Raw genomic sequence first — 19,302 nt, 5'->3', positions numbered from 1 at the left:
CAAGCGAATTGCAGAAGAGGAAATACAGCAGGAGAAAAAAAAACGATCTGTATATCCATCGGATGATGAAAAGTAATAATAAAAAAACACGAAAGATGCCCCCGGGGGAAAGCAGGTCACAAAAGCAGGGACAAAAATCAAATAAAAAGCTACAAAAACCGGTCTAACTTAAAGCAAGAAACAGAAAACATGATCACCATTAAGGTCAGTATGGCAAGTGACGCTTTGCATACTGCAAGTAATACAAAAAAACATTATACAAAACGACCTATGCATTCACAGGTATTTATAGTGTGTATTGTACTTTTATCTGTCGAAAATAATTATTTTCGTTTGTTCGTTTAGAATTAATTTGTTTGCTTGTTTTACTCTTGATGCATGATGCAAGCTGAGCCATTATTTCACCCACACATTTTTTCCAACTGACATTTTCGAATCGTTTTTATTCTTGCTTGAATATCGTGTGCAATGTTTGCTTTTGTCCTTTACCGGTGTTGATCGATGTTTGTGATGGTCTGTAACCTGCTCCGACGGCGTCCGCTCACAACAAAAATACGTTAGCATGTTTGTTTTAAAAAGCAAACCCACAAAAATGCCAACTCGGCTGGGTGCACAGACTCCCCCCGTCAACAGTTGATGCGACAAGTAAAACATACAAAAATAAAATAAACAAATAATCCAATCCAAGCCGGAATGACGGAAAAACTGAATAAAATGGCCCGGCCGAGGTGTTTCCGATGGCCATCGAGAGCGCATCGGGTCAATTATTTACGTTACCGCCCTGTGACCGGTCACTCCGTTGTGAGGCGCGATGGCCCTCTGACGGCGGCGGTCGATTGTTGGTTTAATTTTAATCCCTTGTTTTGATTTCACCACTTCCGCGCGCAAAAAAAGCCCACATCGCGTACGAAAGGGGAAAACATTAAAAAATGTACGAGAATTACAAGGGAGCAAAATATTGGACATAAAATGAAACTGGAAAAAAGGTATAAAACGAAATAACAATGCTGGAGAACAGGTTAACCGAAGTATCCCGTTTTTTTTTATACTGGCCTTTATCCCTTTAGTCGTCCAATTCGTTCGTACCTTTTTTTCCTCCCATAAATATAATGACCTCTTTTACTTTATCCATCAAATCCCCTCAATTGGTTTATCTTTTTTTCTGTTTTGTGCATGTGTTGCATCAACATTAAATGAAATTGCACAATGCACTTTTCATGCAGCGACGCTCTATCACACAATCATTCAACATTGGTTTGAGTGATGAAAATTGAGTTTTCAAAGTGAAGTTTAAATGAATTATTACGACAAGTTTTTTGGTACATTGTACCAATTATACTGTTTATAGTTTACTTCTAGCTCGTTTCGGATTTTGTTAACAATTTGAAAATGTTTCAAACGAAGCATTCAATCTCAACAAATAATCCTCAGTGAGAGATATTTTGCTACTTTAAGGGAAAGTTCGTTGCCCGCTGTGAAACGGAAAGATCGCCGCTCGTACCACGTTGATCATAATTTATGTCAATTACAACATATGCTTCAGTTCCCTTACCGTACCGGGAAGTCGCCTTTTCCCCGTGTGTGTTCTAATAAAAACGAATGTGACTTTTACCCCGCCGCTCGCACAGCAACCCAAATCTAATTTATTCTTCCGCGAGAGGATCCTTCGCGTGACATCGCTACCCGGCGGAGGCACAGGCACGGAGGCCGCCTTAAAGGAAAAGTGCAGTCAAAGTTCTCGCCGTAAAATCCCATTAGCCTCCCCGATCGGCTCACGTCGTCTCCGAAAGTATGTTTCATACTTAAATGCCTCGATATCTGAGAGCTTTCCGTTGCGCAGTAGTGAGCGCTCCGTCGGATCATTTGCACGGGAAAGGTTCCGGCCGATGGAACCGATCGATATCCAGCCGATTGGAGGCGGAGTGCTATACTGCATGATGACTAACCTCATCTGGCCATTAATTTAGCCTGATGATGGGGAACGTGGTTCTCATCCTCGAACCCGACGGCAGCAAGCACTTTCGTCGCAAGAGTCACCCGTGTTTCTTTCCTTTCCTGAAAGATCAAAATTAATGCAAATCGTATCCCTGCTCGTACGAGTCCCAGCTGGAGGTAGCAGCTTTTTTATTGTTCACATTCATTCTACATATAATGTAACATGATGTTCGCCATATTATCGTCTCTTTATGATGCAAAGGAAGGACATTAAGAAGCGATTCGTTCTCATTTCTTTGCTAAATCCCAAATGAGTATAAACATCGTGCATTAGGCAGCTTATTCTAATCAAACTTGTTTGCCATTAATATAATGACACAAAGATAAATAAACAAATAAATTAACGCTTATTCGAGGTAAAAAACACTTGTCTCACAAACACCGATGGCCTTGAGCTATCAACCTCAAATGACACCCAATTAAACAATTTCTCCACTTCGTCATCGTCAAGCCAGGCGAAGTTTAAACTGTCAACTTCATTCACGCTCATGCCAACCGGCAGAATCCAGCGAAGAAACGACCTTCGAGAGAGCATCGGAAAAGAATCACGAAGAAGATAATAGCGCCTCCCATATTTTGGATGACTTCCAAACTCCCGAGGAGCGAATTACTTGCCGCGCAGAAACGGGAAGAATATTGAAGAACCATTTTTCATTTTAAGCTCATATTTTTGCACACCCCCGCCGCCTTTCCCTTAGCGATGGCGGTCGGCAATTTCCCTCCGCAACGGCGCTACTTATCGAAGCGGATTAGTTGGCAGATTTTATGCCGCCTCCACCGACCAGCAAACAAAACGAGGCCTTTTGAAAAAAACTGTCTTGCTGCAAGTTGTAGAAAACGGAAACGGAAAAATAAAATAAATGAAAGCGCGCGCACAAACAAGATTGATAGTGAAATGATGTTGGCAAAAATTCGTTGAAGAGGGTGGTCCCGGGCTCGTTCGGTGTTCCTGTGGGCTCCGAATTTCATCACTGTCATCGTAGATTGTGGTGGAAATTTTTGGGGAAAACATTATAATTGAATTACGCCCACCAATCAATACATCGGACGATGGACCTTGGGCTAGAATAAATATGCAACGGTTTCGACAGATGATGACCGTCGGTTGGGGTAAATAAAAGGATTAATGCTTTCAACAGAATGTCTACTACAACGTGTGAAATTGAAAGGAACTATTTTGTGGCAAAAGTATAAATAGAAAATCTGGGACACATTATGTATTAATGATTAGAAACGACCGGAACAAAACATCAATTGGAAATGACAATGAATAATAATCAAGAAACACTCAGGGCAGTGACGTAAACACAGAATCCAGTTTAATCACAACACATTTCAAATCATGCTCCCACCTCTAGGACCTAATCATCAAGAACTCTACCTCTTTCTAATAATTTTAAACAGAATCACAGTCATTGGCATCTACATATGAATATGGGAACCCTTTCCTATTCGTCAGCCGACAAAAATATGCTGATGCCAGATGCAAAAACATGCAAAAAACGAGATGGTTTTATAGCCCATACATGAAAACACGTACATATCTGGGGCGGGTGCGAGTAGAAAGCGGCCCGGAAACGATGTGGCGACAAGCCTGATGGTAGACGTTAAGAGGAAATTCTAATTCCATGTACCCAAAGGCATTTCTAATTTCCCCCCTTTTTCGCTCGAACGGAGCTTTCGGGAACACTACAGAAGCCAAGTGGGATAGTGGCAAAGCGTTGGCGGGATCACAGGTCGACAAGTAGTAGTGCTAGCGTGTAATATTGTACCACAACGAACGACACACGAACGCAATCCGAGGGGGGCGGGGGAGAAAAGTTTTCCATACTGGATAAAATTTCCATCACTCACCATCATACGGCCTGGACTGACAGACCGAGTTCGAGAAGAGACGAAACAAAAGGAAAATCATCATCGCACTGATTGTTTCGTTGATGGGACAGTTAATCAAAAACACTCGCTCCGAATCACAGCAACTTCTCGGCTCTATTTGATCATCGTTTAGAATAGAGAGCTTATGGGTGGCATTTGCATTATTAACCCAACTTTTAAGAGCTCTTTCTAACGTAAAAGCGCATGGAAAACAATTGCTTTATCGTCTAACTGATCATCATCTCAAGTCAATTTGAGCCTATTCAATATTCTATTCCGTACCACGTCACCCAAAAGTGGGTGACGGCAGCAACTAGTTCTAAAAAGTTTGTGACCCATAAATAAATGAAAATGAAACATAAAAATTATAGTATATTAAAAGTAAGTTTTTTAAGAAGCTAAGTTTTTGCTTGGCCTTCAAAGACCATCGGTTTAACAAATATTATAAACAAATTTTAATTAAAAAGATTGTACCAAAAATTGTGCTAAAAACGCTTGGTACTCAACGTGTTTACATGTTGACTGCCACAACGACAGCAGTACACTAATAATGCAATGCACTTATAAAGTGTAGCCTATAGTGACTAAAAAACAGTCAAAACGATTGTACTAAAATAGTGTGACAATTTATATTTAAACACGTTGAGTGCCAAGTGGGTGACAATAGAATCTTTTTCTAAAAAGTGTAACCCATAAATAAATGAAAATGCAACGTAAAAACTATAGTAATATTAAAAATAAGTTATTTGAGAAGGTAAGGTTTTGCTTGGCCTTCGAAACTCATTGGTTTAATAAATATTATAAACAATTTTTTTTTTTTTTAAAGATTGTAGTTAAAAATTGTGCTAAAAACGCTTGACAGTCAACGTGTTAAACTATTCAGTAAATGCCCTTATAAAGAAATTTCAATCAATTTTCGAAGAATCCTAAGCTTTACTCCACTTTATCCTTAATGGAAAACCGAACGCCAATTGAAAGCATGGCCACGCGCCACAGCTCCCAAAACATTAGGTAAGCATAAATCTGTCCCATATTTCCGGCCCCCCGACGCAACTACCATCAATTAGTAGCCCCCGTGCGTTAATTCTTATCGTCGGCAATCGTATTGGGGGATTTTCACGTAAGCCCGTCCCTCTTATACCTCCTATACCGGGAAGGCTTTCGCTTTCCTTTATCTTCCCGACAAGCGAGAAAAAAAAACAACAGACACAAATAGTGTTCTCCATTCTCTCCAACCAACACCTTTAGCTTTTTTGTTTGCGATCACAATCTTATCGATGGTGCGCCGCCGCCGCGTATTGCGTGATTAAAGGCATCCAATTTTCCGACATCCGACGAGAGTTTGCCCAAGCACAAGCTCCGGCCGCTACCCGGAAAAGCCCTTTTTCCACTGTAACAAATGAATTGCTCCGCTCGCATTCCGCTTTTTTTTCTATTCCCTCCACCAACCCCTAATGGGGTTTTATCGATGCGTTGTCGTTCGGGTGTGTGATTAATTAGTGAAATGTTTGACCATTTCGACCTTCGTCTCGCGAGCCGCACATTTTCCGGAGTGCGTTCCTTTCTTTTCGGTCTTTGCATTTTGTTTTTCGCTCTTTGCACCGGTCTTTGGTCCCGGTTGGTGGTGCTTTCTTTCACTTTTTGTTTTCCCCTTTCGTTAGGGAAAATTTTGTTTGCTTCCTTATAGATTATTGTGTCAGAGTCATTCATCATTCTGGGGGAATTCTTTCTCATTTCATTTCTTTTTTTCGCCGTTTTTGCTCGATTTTTCGATTTTCCTTGACACGTTGACATTGAACCAAATCTTTTAGTTTAATTTATACCTTGAAAAAAGTACTTTTTGTAATAGGATTTTCGGCCATCTCAGTTATTTTCTCAACAGTTATCCTCAACTAAAATTCATTCGCAGAAAAAATTGTATTAATTGTCACCGCAGCGGATAACGAAAGTACTTATCATAATGTCATAGAAAACAGGGCACCGTGGAAAATTATACTCGCCATCGAGTGCCCTTTTTTCATTCGATAGTGGATCCTCCTTTTTTCCCATGTGTTGTGTCATCGATGTTGACATTAAATTTAATTCCGCTTCAGCACACGCCCGACCTGCTTATCGTGTTCTCCTCCCTAGGTTGCCTATCACCGGAAAAGCTAGTGCTCGAAACTCTAGGTGCGTATATGTCTGTTTTTGCTGCCATTATTCATTTTTTAGCTGCCATTTTAAAACGACAGGCTCGATCAAACCCGGCTTTTGACTACTCACAGCTACGCTCCCGTACCTAACGATTTCCGGTAAAATCGATGGCTTGGAAAATAAAACCGTAACCCGTTGTAAACTTTTTAGACGTTCCTTCGCCGAGACCACGCTGCCAAACATTTCCGGTGGAAAAGCGAGCAAATAATGCTTGTCAACATTATTGTACCGTTTGGTGGCGTCACCGTTGGAAGGGAAACGCCCATTATGGCTTCCGGTAGACGCACGTAAAGATCTTGCCGCAAGATATGAGGAACATTTAGAGTTAAAGCTCCGTTCTAACACGTCTAAGAACCATCCCGTGCTTTAAACTATCCATTACATTTTCGTACAGTCAAAATTCAATTCGAACAAAACAATTCTCCTATATTTTATTCGATTTAATTCATCGTCAATTCCAAAAGGAAAACATACAACCAACATCGATCGAATATTGCTGATAAGGAGAAAGGGGATGTTAAAAGCTCATCGATACTTTTGTGGTTTACATTGTACCTGTTCCTTTAATGTCGGCTTTTTTCACAGACCTTACTTAAAGTGACTTTAAGAGGAACGCTGTTTTCAAATAACTACACGCACTGCTTTCGGTTTTAAATATTCAAATGAACACTAAACTGCCTCACCCTTCCAAGTTCGTACTCGATTTGATTTGGATCCATAAAAAAATTACAAACCCAATAACACGATTGGCGGTACGATAGGCAACCGGTCGGTCGTGCATTTGGATATATATGGTCGCCTATTTTACGACCACCAGGCAACGGGAATATGCCGGGATATTGCGTTCCGAAAACAATGCAAACGCAAGGCAAAACACTCAAACCCACATAACACCTATCCGTGGCGGGGGGAGTGGAGGGGGACTCGTGCATTGGTAATCTAGAAGATGGCGCTCTTGAAAAAGGGCCATAAAGATGGAAAATAAAAGTTCACCAGCCGGCGACACTTTTTGCTGGAGCTCGAACTCGAAGGACGAAAACAGTTCCCCGACCATAAAACGATGCTGTTTGGGGCTTTTTTATTTTTATTTTCACTTTATCCTGTGCTCCGATGGCATAAATAATGGTGAATCTAGGGAAAAATCCGCCATTACCGGTTCATGCGACAGCGGTTGATGAGTTTCGCGCCGGGGAATAACATGGGAATAACTCATAAAAGCAAATTCTCCTACTGCATCGAGGCTTTGGTGGCCGGAAGGAAAACCCGAACCCGAACCGTATGAGTGTGTAAGTGTTTCCGAAAATGATTGTTCGAAGAAAAATCACATGGAACCGGGCCGAAGCAAAGATTTATCTGTGGTCAAACGGCGGCGCAAAAACTGATCAAACACTCATGATAAGGTCGTTTCCCAGTTTTCTATAAATAAAAATCGATGAAATTCTGTTACTTTCTTTCGCGCCCGTTCCGAATTGTCGTCACGCAATATCGATGTATGCCATCGGGCTTATCGTATATAGTTTTTCCTTTTTTTATCTATTTTTAACGATACGTTGTTATCAGGTTATTTTTTTCCGCCATAGTGATTCTATCGGTACTATAACAAGATAAACAGGAACGCCCGCTTACGACGCTGGAACGATGGAGCGTAACGAAATTTCACATTCCTAAACGCCACGGGGAGGCAAAAAGCATTCGCCACACCCAAAAATAACCACTACCGACTCCTAAAGCGCTACCGCGCGCATACCCCGCGTACTCCATCGAAATGTAAAGCTAAAAGCAGCTGAACCATCTACAAGTTGTGTGTTTGCGTTTCCGTAAAGACGCTGGAGACGCAGGCAGGCAGAAAAAAAGACACGAGAAAAAAAACACACGGAATTGAAATTAAGCAACGAAGTTTTGCTCGAGCCACTGTGGAACGCATCAAACCCCCTTGCAAGTTCCACCACTGTCACTCCCCCCTCTAAACTACTTCTCATCTCCTCCTCCCCGTTGTTAATCGATCTAGCAAATATTGATCCGAACATTTACGTCAACGCATTCGTCGAATGGTTTCTTCCTGTTAAAATATATTCATTCGCCTTTTTTCCCGTTCCCTTCACCTTTACCATAGCATCGTGTCTGATAAAACACGATCTTCTGCAATACGGTCGTGATTGTATAATGGTTTCGGTTGTTCCCCGCGGACTGTTTGGCTTGTAAATTTGTGCAACGCAGTTTTTGGGTATGTTTGCTTTACTTTTCAGATTTTTTGCAGAGTGTTCACTTTCAAGTATTTTTTTTATATTTAGTCAGGAATCAATGAAGTCCTAATTAATAACTTTTAAAATTTCATTCATGTTTTCATTTATGTTTTGCTTCCAAATCCCAGCATATAAATCACTACTGAAAGCCCTCTAAGGAAAAGCTTAAGGAAAACTCTTCTGAAGCATAAGCCAGCCTGTTCTATAAGACAGTTCTCCGAGTTTGACGAAGTTTAACAATGAATCTTTTAAAGATTGCTTCGGCGATGGATTAAAAAACATGTCAACCGCGCCCATTTATGTAAAAAGTAAATATGCATATGTCTTTACGAAACACTTTATATGTAGGTTGTTGTCGTAATGTTTGGCAAACAGTTACTCACGCGGTTGATGTTGTAAAATATAGGCTCGTAACGTAGGGAATTACAGTAAGCTCGAACTTACGCGACAGGGTTCGGAGCGTCACTCGATTGCCTTGAGAAGGAATAAAAAAAGGGTATGAAAAAAACGGCGACGATTGGTCTCGGTGTCTCCTTCGCGTCTTGTGAGGTGTGAGCACATGCACACACACACAGACAAGAGAACATGAGGTAAATCTACTGTTCGGTACAAAACCAATCCCCCCAACACAATGCTTGGGCAAACGCGACATCGGTCGGCCGACAATTGGCATTGAAGCACCGACCAGGTTGGCGGAAAAAGGGGGGGAGGCTGGCTGGGGAAGGTTGTTGCAAAAACGAGTCGTAAAAACTTCTAATCTTCGAAGCCAACAGTGTGTGGCAAAAGGGCCCGCGGTCCGCGAATGCCGCCGATTATGCCGATGGCGACAATGGTAGTGTGCGTCGGATGGTATTTCTTATTTACAGGAACGTGTTCCAATACGCACCACCAACTCCATCGGACTAATTTAGCAAAAATTTACACTTAAAAAACATATAAATTGATGCATTCACCATCAATTACTCAGTCAAATGATTAATGATTTACGTAAAATTTAAAGATTGATTCTGCAGCCATATTACTCATCCCCGTGAATTTATTACAAGTTACAAATACAAGTTAAAATTTTGTGCATGTAAAAGTTGATAGGGTTTTTTCATACAAACAGTAATTGATTGCATACATATTGTTTTGGCATTTTTTGTAAATATAAAATAATGCAAACAAATGGACTAGATTTGTTTAATGTTGCTCATGAAGAAGAATTTGTGTTTTCACCTAAGTGGCTGATATGGGAGCAATTTACCTTATTTTTTTTCACAACGACATCTTTTAAATGCACAGTAGCGGATTGATTTTTCGTGTTCCTTTTTTTCCCGCACATTCGTATGGCTCCTTCATAATCCGTTTCAACATAAAAAAAAACAACAAGCTAAATTAAATATCAGCACTACGATACGACATCTGTAAGAAAATGCGCACACGCACACCAAAAAGTGGTTCAATTTAATCGTCGCCCGAACGACGCGCACGCGCGAGCGGAAACACGTTCTGCGCCGGGCGGATGGCGGCTTTGACTTATTCCCTCATCCACTTCAAAGACCATTCTGCCGCCATCTTGCATTTCATTTCTTCCTTTCGCTGCCCCGCAAAACCACCGTTTATCAATTCATCCCCCGCCCGGATCGTTTCTCCCCCGGCCACTTTTGCACACGAAAAAGCGAAACTCCCGGGTTCGAACGCGATCGTGGAGTGTTTTTGCACGGCGATCGCGAGTCGCGGGCAACGAATGTCCACGTTTTCTCTGGCACCGACGTTTGTTTGTTTTACTAAATAGGCGCAACTTGTTTCGCGGCAAACTGGTGCACGGGAGAAGTAAAAGGCCAGCGAAAAAAGGTTCAATTACACTTCCAGTCGGTGGCCGTTTTGCTTTCTGTAATCGTATCGCTGTCGATTTAATTTTAATGAACTGAAACATTGATTGAATCGATTACAGTAATATACATTTAATTTATCGCATCGTTCACTGCTGTTTCTAACCAATGCACTTGATATAGATGTTGCAAAACGAATCGCATGAAAAAGAAACGGAAATCTTTGAAAAATTGGCTGCTACTTTCAGAAATGATTAAGCAGATTACTTTCGAGTGTTTTGCAATCCTTGGTATAAAAACGCACTCTCTAAATTGTTGTTCTTTTCGACTCCACACTAACAAGGCAGAAATTTAACACGTTGACACACGTTAGCACACTTTTTTAGTACAATATTTTTTTATAAAATTTGTTATAACATTCAATAAACCGACAGTTTTTGATGGATAAACAAAAAGTTAGCTTCTTTGGGAATTGATATTAAATATTCCTATAATTATTAAGTTACATTTTCATTTATTTATGGGACAAAAAGTTTTTAGAACTAATTACAGCTGGCTATCAAAAATGGCAGTCAACGTGTAAAAGCACGTTTTAAATGAAGTGAAGTACATTGCTTTCACTAGACTATTAATGTCATTTTTTTCATTTAATCTGTTTAGAATAAAATTGCGTCAATTCGGCCCATTCTATACTTTTCTCCAGTTGTCTAAATCCACTGCCATTGAGGATGACTAGGTATTACGGGCAATTAAAGATTGGGAAATGAATCATTCATCCAAGTAATATCATACTACCATTATTCATTAAGCAAACGGAAATAGTCGGAATTTTGATGGACTATTCTCATACAAACACTTAGTAGAAGCTAACTTCCCATCCGCAGGGGAAAACCCTGTACTAACCACTCATTATGCATGAGTATTGAAATGAATTGGCCAACTTGCACGAAATTCGCTGAAATAATCACCCCTGACGCACGAATTATTGAGTAGCCATTTATGTGCTTGGGAAGCCGCTTACTGTTCCACCTTGGACGCTTCTTAGCCCAACGCAAAGACTTCTGCAGCAGAAGTCAACAAGGGCACTTCGATCTTTACGTTGTGGCGAATCGCCCACAATCGTCCCTTTCCCACGGGGACGACGGCAAAAGGAAAATGATTTTAGTGACATTCAGCCACAAAGTACCACACACTTCTAATATCCTCCAGCCAAATGAATCATTCACTAAAACCTTCGTCAAGAGCAGCAACGTTTGAGCACGTGGTCGTTAGCACTCGTCGCGAGCTTGAAGATGCCGGACGGAGAAGAAAAAGCTTTTTCCATGTCAGCTTTTCTTTGGCGGTCGCTGTCACGTGCGTGTGTGTGAGCGAAGGCGAGAATCACGTGGTGTTCGGGTGGAAAATAAAACTTTCTTACCAAAAGGGGATTTATTGAATATTACAATTTCCATAAACAGTATCTTTTTTTTACTAGCAAACAAGGATCGGAACAAATAATAACAGAGAAAACAGATACAAAAAAAAACGGAAGGATGACGAAGTTAAACGATAAAATAAATAAGTGAACAACAAATAACAAAAAATAAAAGATAACAACCGCCGTTCGCAGTGAACCAGAAACGATCCTCATCCGGTAATAGGCAAACATTTCAACGACAGCATGGTAGCGCAGTAAAGCATCGCTGCACACAAAAAGGAGTGTAAGGGGAACGGGATTTTGGTGTCTTCATCTCATCGACCGTAAGATCAGCATATTCTATGAGCCAGCCAGTCGAACGCCAGAACAAGTTCCCTGGAAAAACATATGACCCACCCACCGCACCCCGCACAGCCACGTGTTGTTCTGTGCTCTCGTTCCGTTGGCGGGACACCATTCACAGCCCACATCGTTATCCTGCACAACATAGCACCAGCAACTTCGCTGCGATGGCGACCGCCGGTCTTTGTTCACGTCTTTGAGCACGTCCGTTTTACACGAAGTATATGACACAACCAACCGACGAAACCCGTCGTCGACCAACCAATCTTTCCTTCCTCTCTGTCCCATGCGAAGAGGAGGAGGGAGAGGGAACGTGTGGTGAGGACACACTTATGTTACATCTCAAGCGGACGCTGCTGCTGTGCAAAAGTCAACATGGGAAAATATTACTGTTTGTGACATGAATTTCACTTCCAGACACAATGCGCCCACCCAGTCCAACGACATCGTCGAATGCCGGCGTGCGGACAAACGACGCACAAAACACACACACACACGCACCCATGGAATGGCTCAGCAGGCTCGGAAAATTCCCTTCTCCAGCGAAAGTTTAGTGGGGAAGTTCTCTTCAAAAAGGTTATGTTTTCCTATTTATTCGTGTATTTTCTTTTTCTTGGTGTTGTGTGTGTGTGTGAGATTACCATCCTTCTTGACGAGATAGAACAACACAAACCAAAAAAAAAAAAAAGAAAAGAGCAGTACACACAAGCAGCAAGACACACTTCGCTTTATTTCCTACCCAAAGCTGCTCGATGATCATCGATTCGGCTCGATTCGGTGTGCAATTAACGTAATGATTGTGGTGGTGTAGCATCGGGCAATAATTCTATTTTCCTCACATTTCTGCTTTTATGGCTTCATAAATGGAAAAACTAGTCGCCACTCGAACGAATCAATCAGATCGTTTCGTGCGGGGTTTTATTGCCTTTCATTGATGAGAAGGTTCGAGAGTCCTGCCTTCCATTTCAAAGAAGTATGTTTTCCATTCCCCCAATCCCCATGTTATTGATTCCAAAGGTTGATAAATATTTCTTTTATAAATAAAAAAACAGGTACAATAAATTATCATGAACGCTTCACTGGTGCTTGTGCTAAAAGGCGTCCAAAGGAAAGCCACCGGTTGGAGACTTCACTCGGCTATGATTTATATATTTTTTCCAACCCACACGCACGTGGACGTGTGAAGAAGTACGTGTGGCACGCTGCTTATCCCAACGGAACGGAGCCACGGACTATGGAGAGTGTGTTATTGCCGCTTGAGGGCAAGCACTTAGAACAAACTGAAGCAGTCCAGTACCAGCTACTACAACGCCTAGAAGAGCTCTTGCTTTATGATTTATATCGTCGGAATGGGCTGAAAATGGATTTTTTTCGTTACGAAACCAGTTGTGTGTTTCGCTGGATAATTGAATTCTTCTCCTTTTGCCTCCGAGAGGGGCCACGTGAGTCACATTGAAAAACACGTAGAACTACTTTGTGAGTAACCTTCCAGAATGATTTTCACAGTGGTAAAGTATCCATGTGAACTCATTTCAAATGTGTTTTTGGTGATAAACTATTTATACTATTTAATTTACCGAGATCCTAATCTAAACGAAACTTTTTATCGTTGGTATCGTAACTCATACTGTTATTTTTCAAAAATCATATGTTGTATTTGTGAACAAAATTTTGCATTATCAAATATAAAAGGCACATGAACATTAATCTGGCAGAAAATTTTGTGTATTTTCATAGACCTTACAAAGGGCATGATGAAAAGCGAATCCAAATCCCGTTTTCAATAAGCTGTGATGTAAAAGTCAAGCATAATTCTGCTTCATGTAATAAAATGTGCATGAACCGCTTCCGGATGGTAAAGCATTTCAGTGCAATGAGAATAATCTGCCTTCACTATGTTGCAATTAATTGAGCAAATTCTTACTACCACGAAGCTGGTACTACACTTCCGCCGTCTAACCACGGGCCAGGAACGAGATGAGCAAATGTGGGGTAGAAGCATCCAGCACACGCTCAGCAGCATCCAGCCAGCCAGGCAGCCAGCCGGTTAAAGAGTTAATTATCTATGCAAATGTTTAATTAATTGGCCCCTTCAGCGAACCCGCAGACGCAGGTAATTGTTGGGGTGTAGGTGAGAGCGAGCATGATTTGCTGTGCCTACACGCAGTAATGAGTCCCCCCACCAACCCAAAATGGTCGAGGGTCAAGCGAATTGATAAAGCGCTTCAGGAAGCGTCGACTTTTAACAGCTTTATTTGTGAGAGGGCGCCTCTCGCCCGCCGAAAAGTGCCAATTGAGGCGCAGCTTCCCCCCGGCCAGCCTTCCTATATTATTTATCACCCTCAACAGTAGTACCAACAGGAACGGCATCATCATCGAGGTGGAAAATTATTACCGCATGGGGCCATTTTTTGCGTCCGAATGACGCACACGCACGTACCACCCCGAGCCTATCGCATACAGTTACTAGCTCCGTGAGGGGGTGAGAAGGGTTCGGATGGGGTGGGGTGAGGATAAGTACAAATTATCAAGCACATTTATAAGCACTGTCGAACACTTCCCAACCCCAACCCCTTCATGACGAATGAAAATTACCCCCGAGGGAACGGTCCGTACGGAAACCACCAACCAATTCTACTTGCTTTCGCTCGTCCCAACGCCCTGCCCTTTTTTCAGGTTAATTAATAAATAAATGACGGAGGGCCAGTATGGAAATGTTATTGCGAATCGATCCGCGGACCGGAGAAATGGTTTCAAACGGGCGAAAATTAAGGTCACATGTTGCTGGGGACAATTTAAAAAAAAAGCCACACAAACACATCAACGCCACCCCTTTCACACGTGGAAGGACCCTTCATTCGAAAAGTAATTAAAATTTAAACACACAACACACAACCAACACAAAACCCGTTCTGATTGGAGTTCACTTGATTGAAAGGGCGTCTAAAAGGTAATGCTCGATCGATGCAGTTTTCAACGGAATTAATTGCACCCGCCATATTGGGTGTAAATGGAAGTAACGATGTAAACCAAAAATGTACCAAAAAATAAACAAGCCATCATCGGCCAACAACTCATTACCAATTTTTGCAACAGTTGTATTTTCTCCGAAACCATAGTTCAGATAGATTTCTTACTCATGTTGATCCTCTGCTCACCTTTCTGTCCAATTCCGTATAAAACACACAAAAATGGAATGTTTTCGGTGGGATAATCGATATTAAATGATTGAATAACGGCATTCGACGCAAATAATTCAATCGAATCGTGGATGATTATGTTTGGCGGGCCAAGGAATTTACTTGGAATGTAAATTGAATTCAATTTGTTGTTTTACAGACTTTATATGTAAAACGATCATCACGGTTCGTACGGTATTTTAACATGTTTCTATTTAAATTTTACAGAATATAAACATTGCAGCAACCTTTTTTGAACGGTAACGATGGTAACGGAAATCGTTTGTCTACCTAGTGGCAAAAGTTCGCAATGTTAAGTGATGCTGTATTCACTAGGGTAGAAGGTAGTGAGGCAGATTTATGTTCTCGAGACGAATAAAAACAACTAGCACCTAATCCATCGCCAGCACCGATAGCAATAAAATACCACGTGCATAAATATTCAAGCATCTAAAAATGTTAAGCACCGTATTTGTTTTCTAAAACCCCGGTCTTTCACTTCTAGTAGATGTAGTAAGTATCAGGTTTCGAATAATGCATAATATTTGAAGCGCACTCTTGTAGGAGATGCTTGCCGCTAGCAGAAGAATACCAAATGGAGACGCCTGGTGTTAGACACCTTGGAAAGGCGCGGTTGAAGAAAAACATCTCCCACTGACTGGCCGATTGTTTATTTTATCCAACAAGGGTAGTCGCAGCGCAGCTACGAACCGTGTATGTTTTCTTATTCCCTCGCTCCTTAAAAACCCATTTCTGCGAAAACAGAAATGTACACACATCGATGGGAAGGAAAACTAACCGCACAATGCAAACGTTCGGAGGAGATCCGAACACATCCGTAACTTACCTTGGATCGGGTAGAACGATTTTCTTGCTCGCCCGGGCTGCTGGCATGCATTTGGATTTCTCCATCGCCATCAGGTAGCTGACGTCGGCCAGCACTGCCTCCAGATCCGCCATCTTGCGCGCTTGGCTTTGGCTTGCAACGGATGATGGTTTTTTTTACCCTTTTTTGGTGAGTTTTCTTAGTTCTACAACAACCACAACCACACACACACACGCGCACTTTTCACCGTTTGGGGTTTTTCCTTCTTTTTTAAAAGGTTCACTTTCTACTTCCACCCGTTTGTGCACTCTTCCCGCTGGCGGTTTGGAATTTTTCCCTTTTTTTGTGGGGGATCCCGATACACTTTCCACCCAATCTCACGCCCGTTCACTTACACACGTACATGCACCATACGCTCAAACACTATTCCGAGGATACACACGGGATCCAAATTAGTGCGCAACTCGCCCGGGTTGGCACCGAAAAGACGTGATGGAGAAATATCAATCGTAATCTGGATCGCTGAAACAAAAACGCATACGCACGGGACGGAAAAATAATTTAAACCAACGAACAACAAGAAGCTATTTCACTTTATGCTTTCTGGCATTCCATTTAGATGCTCGTTTTCTAACACTCCACCAAAGCCTACTCCTACTTCTGGTCTCTACTAATCGATCTAACAAGTTTGAAACAAAGAACGAAATGGGGGCTAATGCCATTTAAAACACACACACCAACGCTGCGCTGCTGCCACCTGTCGTTACGGATTAGTGTATTTTTTTTAATGTCCCCGCCAACCAGTTGAAGTCGCGCATGTAAACGCACGCGACCGTACGCTCGATCGCGACCCCGCGTACAAATTGGTGACCTCTGTCGATCGTCACATGCCTCTCGCGGAGTGTGAACAGGTGCATGGGGGAGGGGGGAAGGGGTGATGACGACGGTTGGAACCACAACGGTTGCCGCTACCCTTCAACTCGCCTGTCAATGGCGACGACCGCGAAACACGCTGACCTACTACTCCGTCTGCTAATGGAGGCGTTTAGTTTATTTTATTCTATTTTACTGTTTCGTTCACGGCAATGGTTTGTAATTGAAAACGTGAAACATCATCACGTCGCACGAAACGGGGCACGGGTTTTTTTTTTGCGGGAAACACCGTGACACTTTTGTTTGGCTGAACCATTTGAATTACGACATTTGTCGTCTTAATTTTATGGCGTTTAATTTTGGATGAAGATTCCATCTAGCACACAGTTCAAAGAGACACCGATGGCCACGAGATAAGCATGGGCCACAAGATAAGCGCAGAGGCATCCGGAGACGTTCTTTCGTTTTTACTTTCCATTTCCCAGCAAACAAAAACAAAACCGTATGCAAACATCCGCAGAAAATATGGAGCATCTGCGTTTTGTAAACACACCAACACTTGCCGCCTCATTCCTTCCTTTCCTGCCGCCCCGGGCACACAGGCCATTGTGCGGAGCTAATGGTAGCACCGACAGCGTGCTAGATGTTTGGAATGTTTCACACGAACTCGGATGCTGCTGCTCCAGAAGCCCGGGAAACCTCCAAAGTGAGGTTTGCAGTGTATTTGATACGCGTTTTCATCAATCGATCCACCCCGATGTTGAACGATGCTCAGCTGAGAAGAGAAAAAAAAACAACCAGCAGATGGCGAGATCTCAGACCTCACGTCTCATCTCAAAGTGAGCAAATTTAAATACCTCCTTTGGATACTTTCAAATTGGGGAACACGAATGAAGGGTTTAAATTCCAACATTTGAAAACTTAGCCTAAGCCTGACCATTTTAGTTTCAACATTGATTCAAAAACTGCCGGGATAGGAGGTTAAAATGAAATCCACTTCACTTCAAACTCATCCCACGCAGCTCACCATCAGGTCTCGCTCTCACCAATGCTCTCTCAAAATCTTGCTGTCGTATTTTCTCGTTTTCTTTTATTTTTAAGAAATAGAGGAGCCCTAGAGGAATAAACCATTTTACAACCAAACAAAACTGATGTTTTGTTTTTGTTTCAGTTTTTTTCTCGTTGTAGTAAACTGTAATTTTCCAAGAGATTTTCCCACTGAAACCGTATAGTTTGTTTTTGTAAGAAAACCTCACAAATTCCACCTCAAAGTGCCCACCGGCTTTAGCATCTTTTTTGTTTTCTTTCTGAAAGTACCACCGCCCCCTCCCTGCCTTCGCACTTTTCCTCCTCCACAACACAAAACAACGATCACGACAACGAGTGAACAGCACTTCACGATTTGTCAAACACACACTTCTGCCTATTTGTTTCCTTTCTCTCGCGCGGATGAAATGATTTCCAGAACTCGCAATTTTCGCGTACCGCGCAGCAGCAGCAGCAACACCATCACTTTTTCTTGTTACGCTAATCGCATCGACGGCAGCCAACATGTACACAATTCACCACTAGTATAAAAGTGTGCGCACGACGCAACACGGTGGACTGGTTGTTCACACTAAACTTTTTTGGATGCGATTTTATGACGATCTCGCGAAAACCGGAACAAATCGATGGGGCGAACTTTAGGCGGACGCCGAAGATTTGTCGTACAAACGCAAGGTTTGTTCTTCCGTAGCGCACACACTTCCCTTGCATCACAAGATTTTGCCCGTGTCGTTTCGATTCACATCGCGGTTTGAATTTCGATTTCAATCAACGAAATCGCTGATAATATGCCGACGATCCGGGCATGCAGCAGAGATAGCAGCGGAATGGGTGTGCTCCTTCTGTCTTGGAGGGATTGTCGGGCTTGCTGTCGCAATTCGTCGCTGTTTGGCGATAAAGAAATCCACCTTTCCCCTGAGACGGCGGCCACTGTGATGACGCACTGGACTGGTACGTTTTGCGATAGCCGTCCGGTTCTCTTCGACCAACACACGACCCCCTTCAGCAATATCCGATTTCCTTGCAGCGAATTTGTGAACAAACAATAATAATAACAACAACCTCGACACCTCGAAGGCGGGATCCACTCGAACGAGCTTTGGAGCTGCTTCTCGATAGCGCGACTTGTTCGCACGATTTCGCACGACGACGAGGCGACTCCACCAGAAAAGGTGCACACAGCAACAGTATGCAGCAGTGAACAATGGGGCTTCTGCTGTTGTTGCTGCTGGTGGCACAAAAAAACGCACTGAATACTGCCTTCCTCCTGTGGTGCGAAACGCGAAACAAGCGAAGTAAGCACACCTTAACGCATCGAACGCTAAACACTCACTGCTCGCCAAGTGAGTCCACACAGTCCACTAGTGCAAGACTCATCGAGTGAGTAAAGGCGAAAATTTGATAATTTGTCAATAACTTTTGATTCTTTCAACCGATTTGCACAATTGACCCCTCAAATGAAAGGTGTTTTCAAGACGCGCAACTTTGTTGAAGGTAG

At 42.4% G+C, this 19,302-nt stretch overlaps 2 protein-coding genes across 4 annotated transcripts in view; both read right to left on the bottom strand.

Moving 5' to 3' along the window:
• The window catches only part of LOC131260673 (G protein-coupled receptor kinase 1), an 86,026-nt gene extending 66,966 nt beyond the window's left edge, over window positions 1-19,060 (bottom strand). For all 3 annotated transcript variants that reach the window (XR_009178166.1, XM_058262465.1, XM_058262466.1), the window contains exons 1-2: window positions 18,867-19,060; window positions 15,906-16,406 (exon numbers count right to left, since the gene is read on the bottom strand). Coding sequence is in view for 2 of the 3 variants with exons in the window: in XM_058262465.1 (XP_058118448.1) it covers window positions 15,906-16,018 (113 nt within the window). In the remaining variant the exon portion in view is untranslated. The remainder of the gene's footprint in view (window positions 1-15,905; window positions 16,407-18,866) is intronic.
• LOC131260675 (alkaline phosphatase 4) overlaps window positions 1-19,302 on the bottom strand; it is a 328,385-nt gene that overhangs the window by 46,553 nt on the left and 262,530 nt on the right. The gene's annotated exons all lie outside the window — the stretch shown is intronic.

Source organism: Anopheles coustani, chromosome 3 (genome assembly GCF_943734705.1).
Source record: "Anopheles coustani chromosome 3, idAnoCousDA_361_x.2, whole genome shotgun sequence".
NCBI lineage: Eukaryota > Metazoa > Arthropoda > Insecta > Diptera > Culicidae > Anopheles > Anopheles coustani.
The sequence above is the reverse complement of the archived record's forward strand: the minus strand, read 5'-3'. Positions and strand labels throughout refer to the sequence as shown.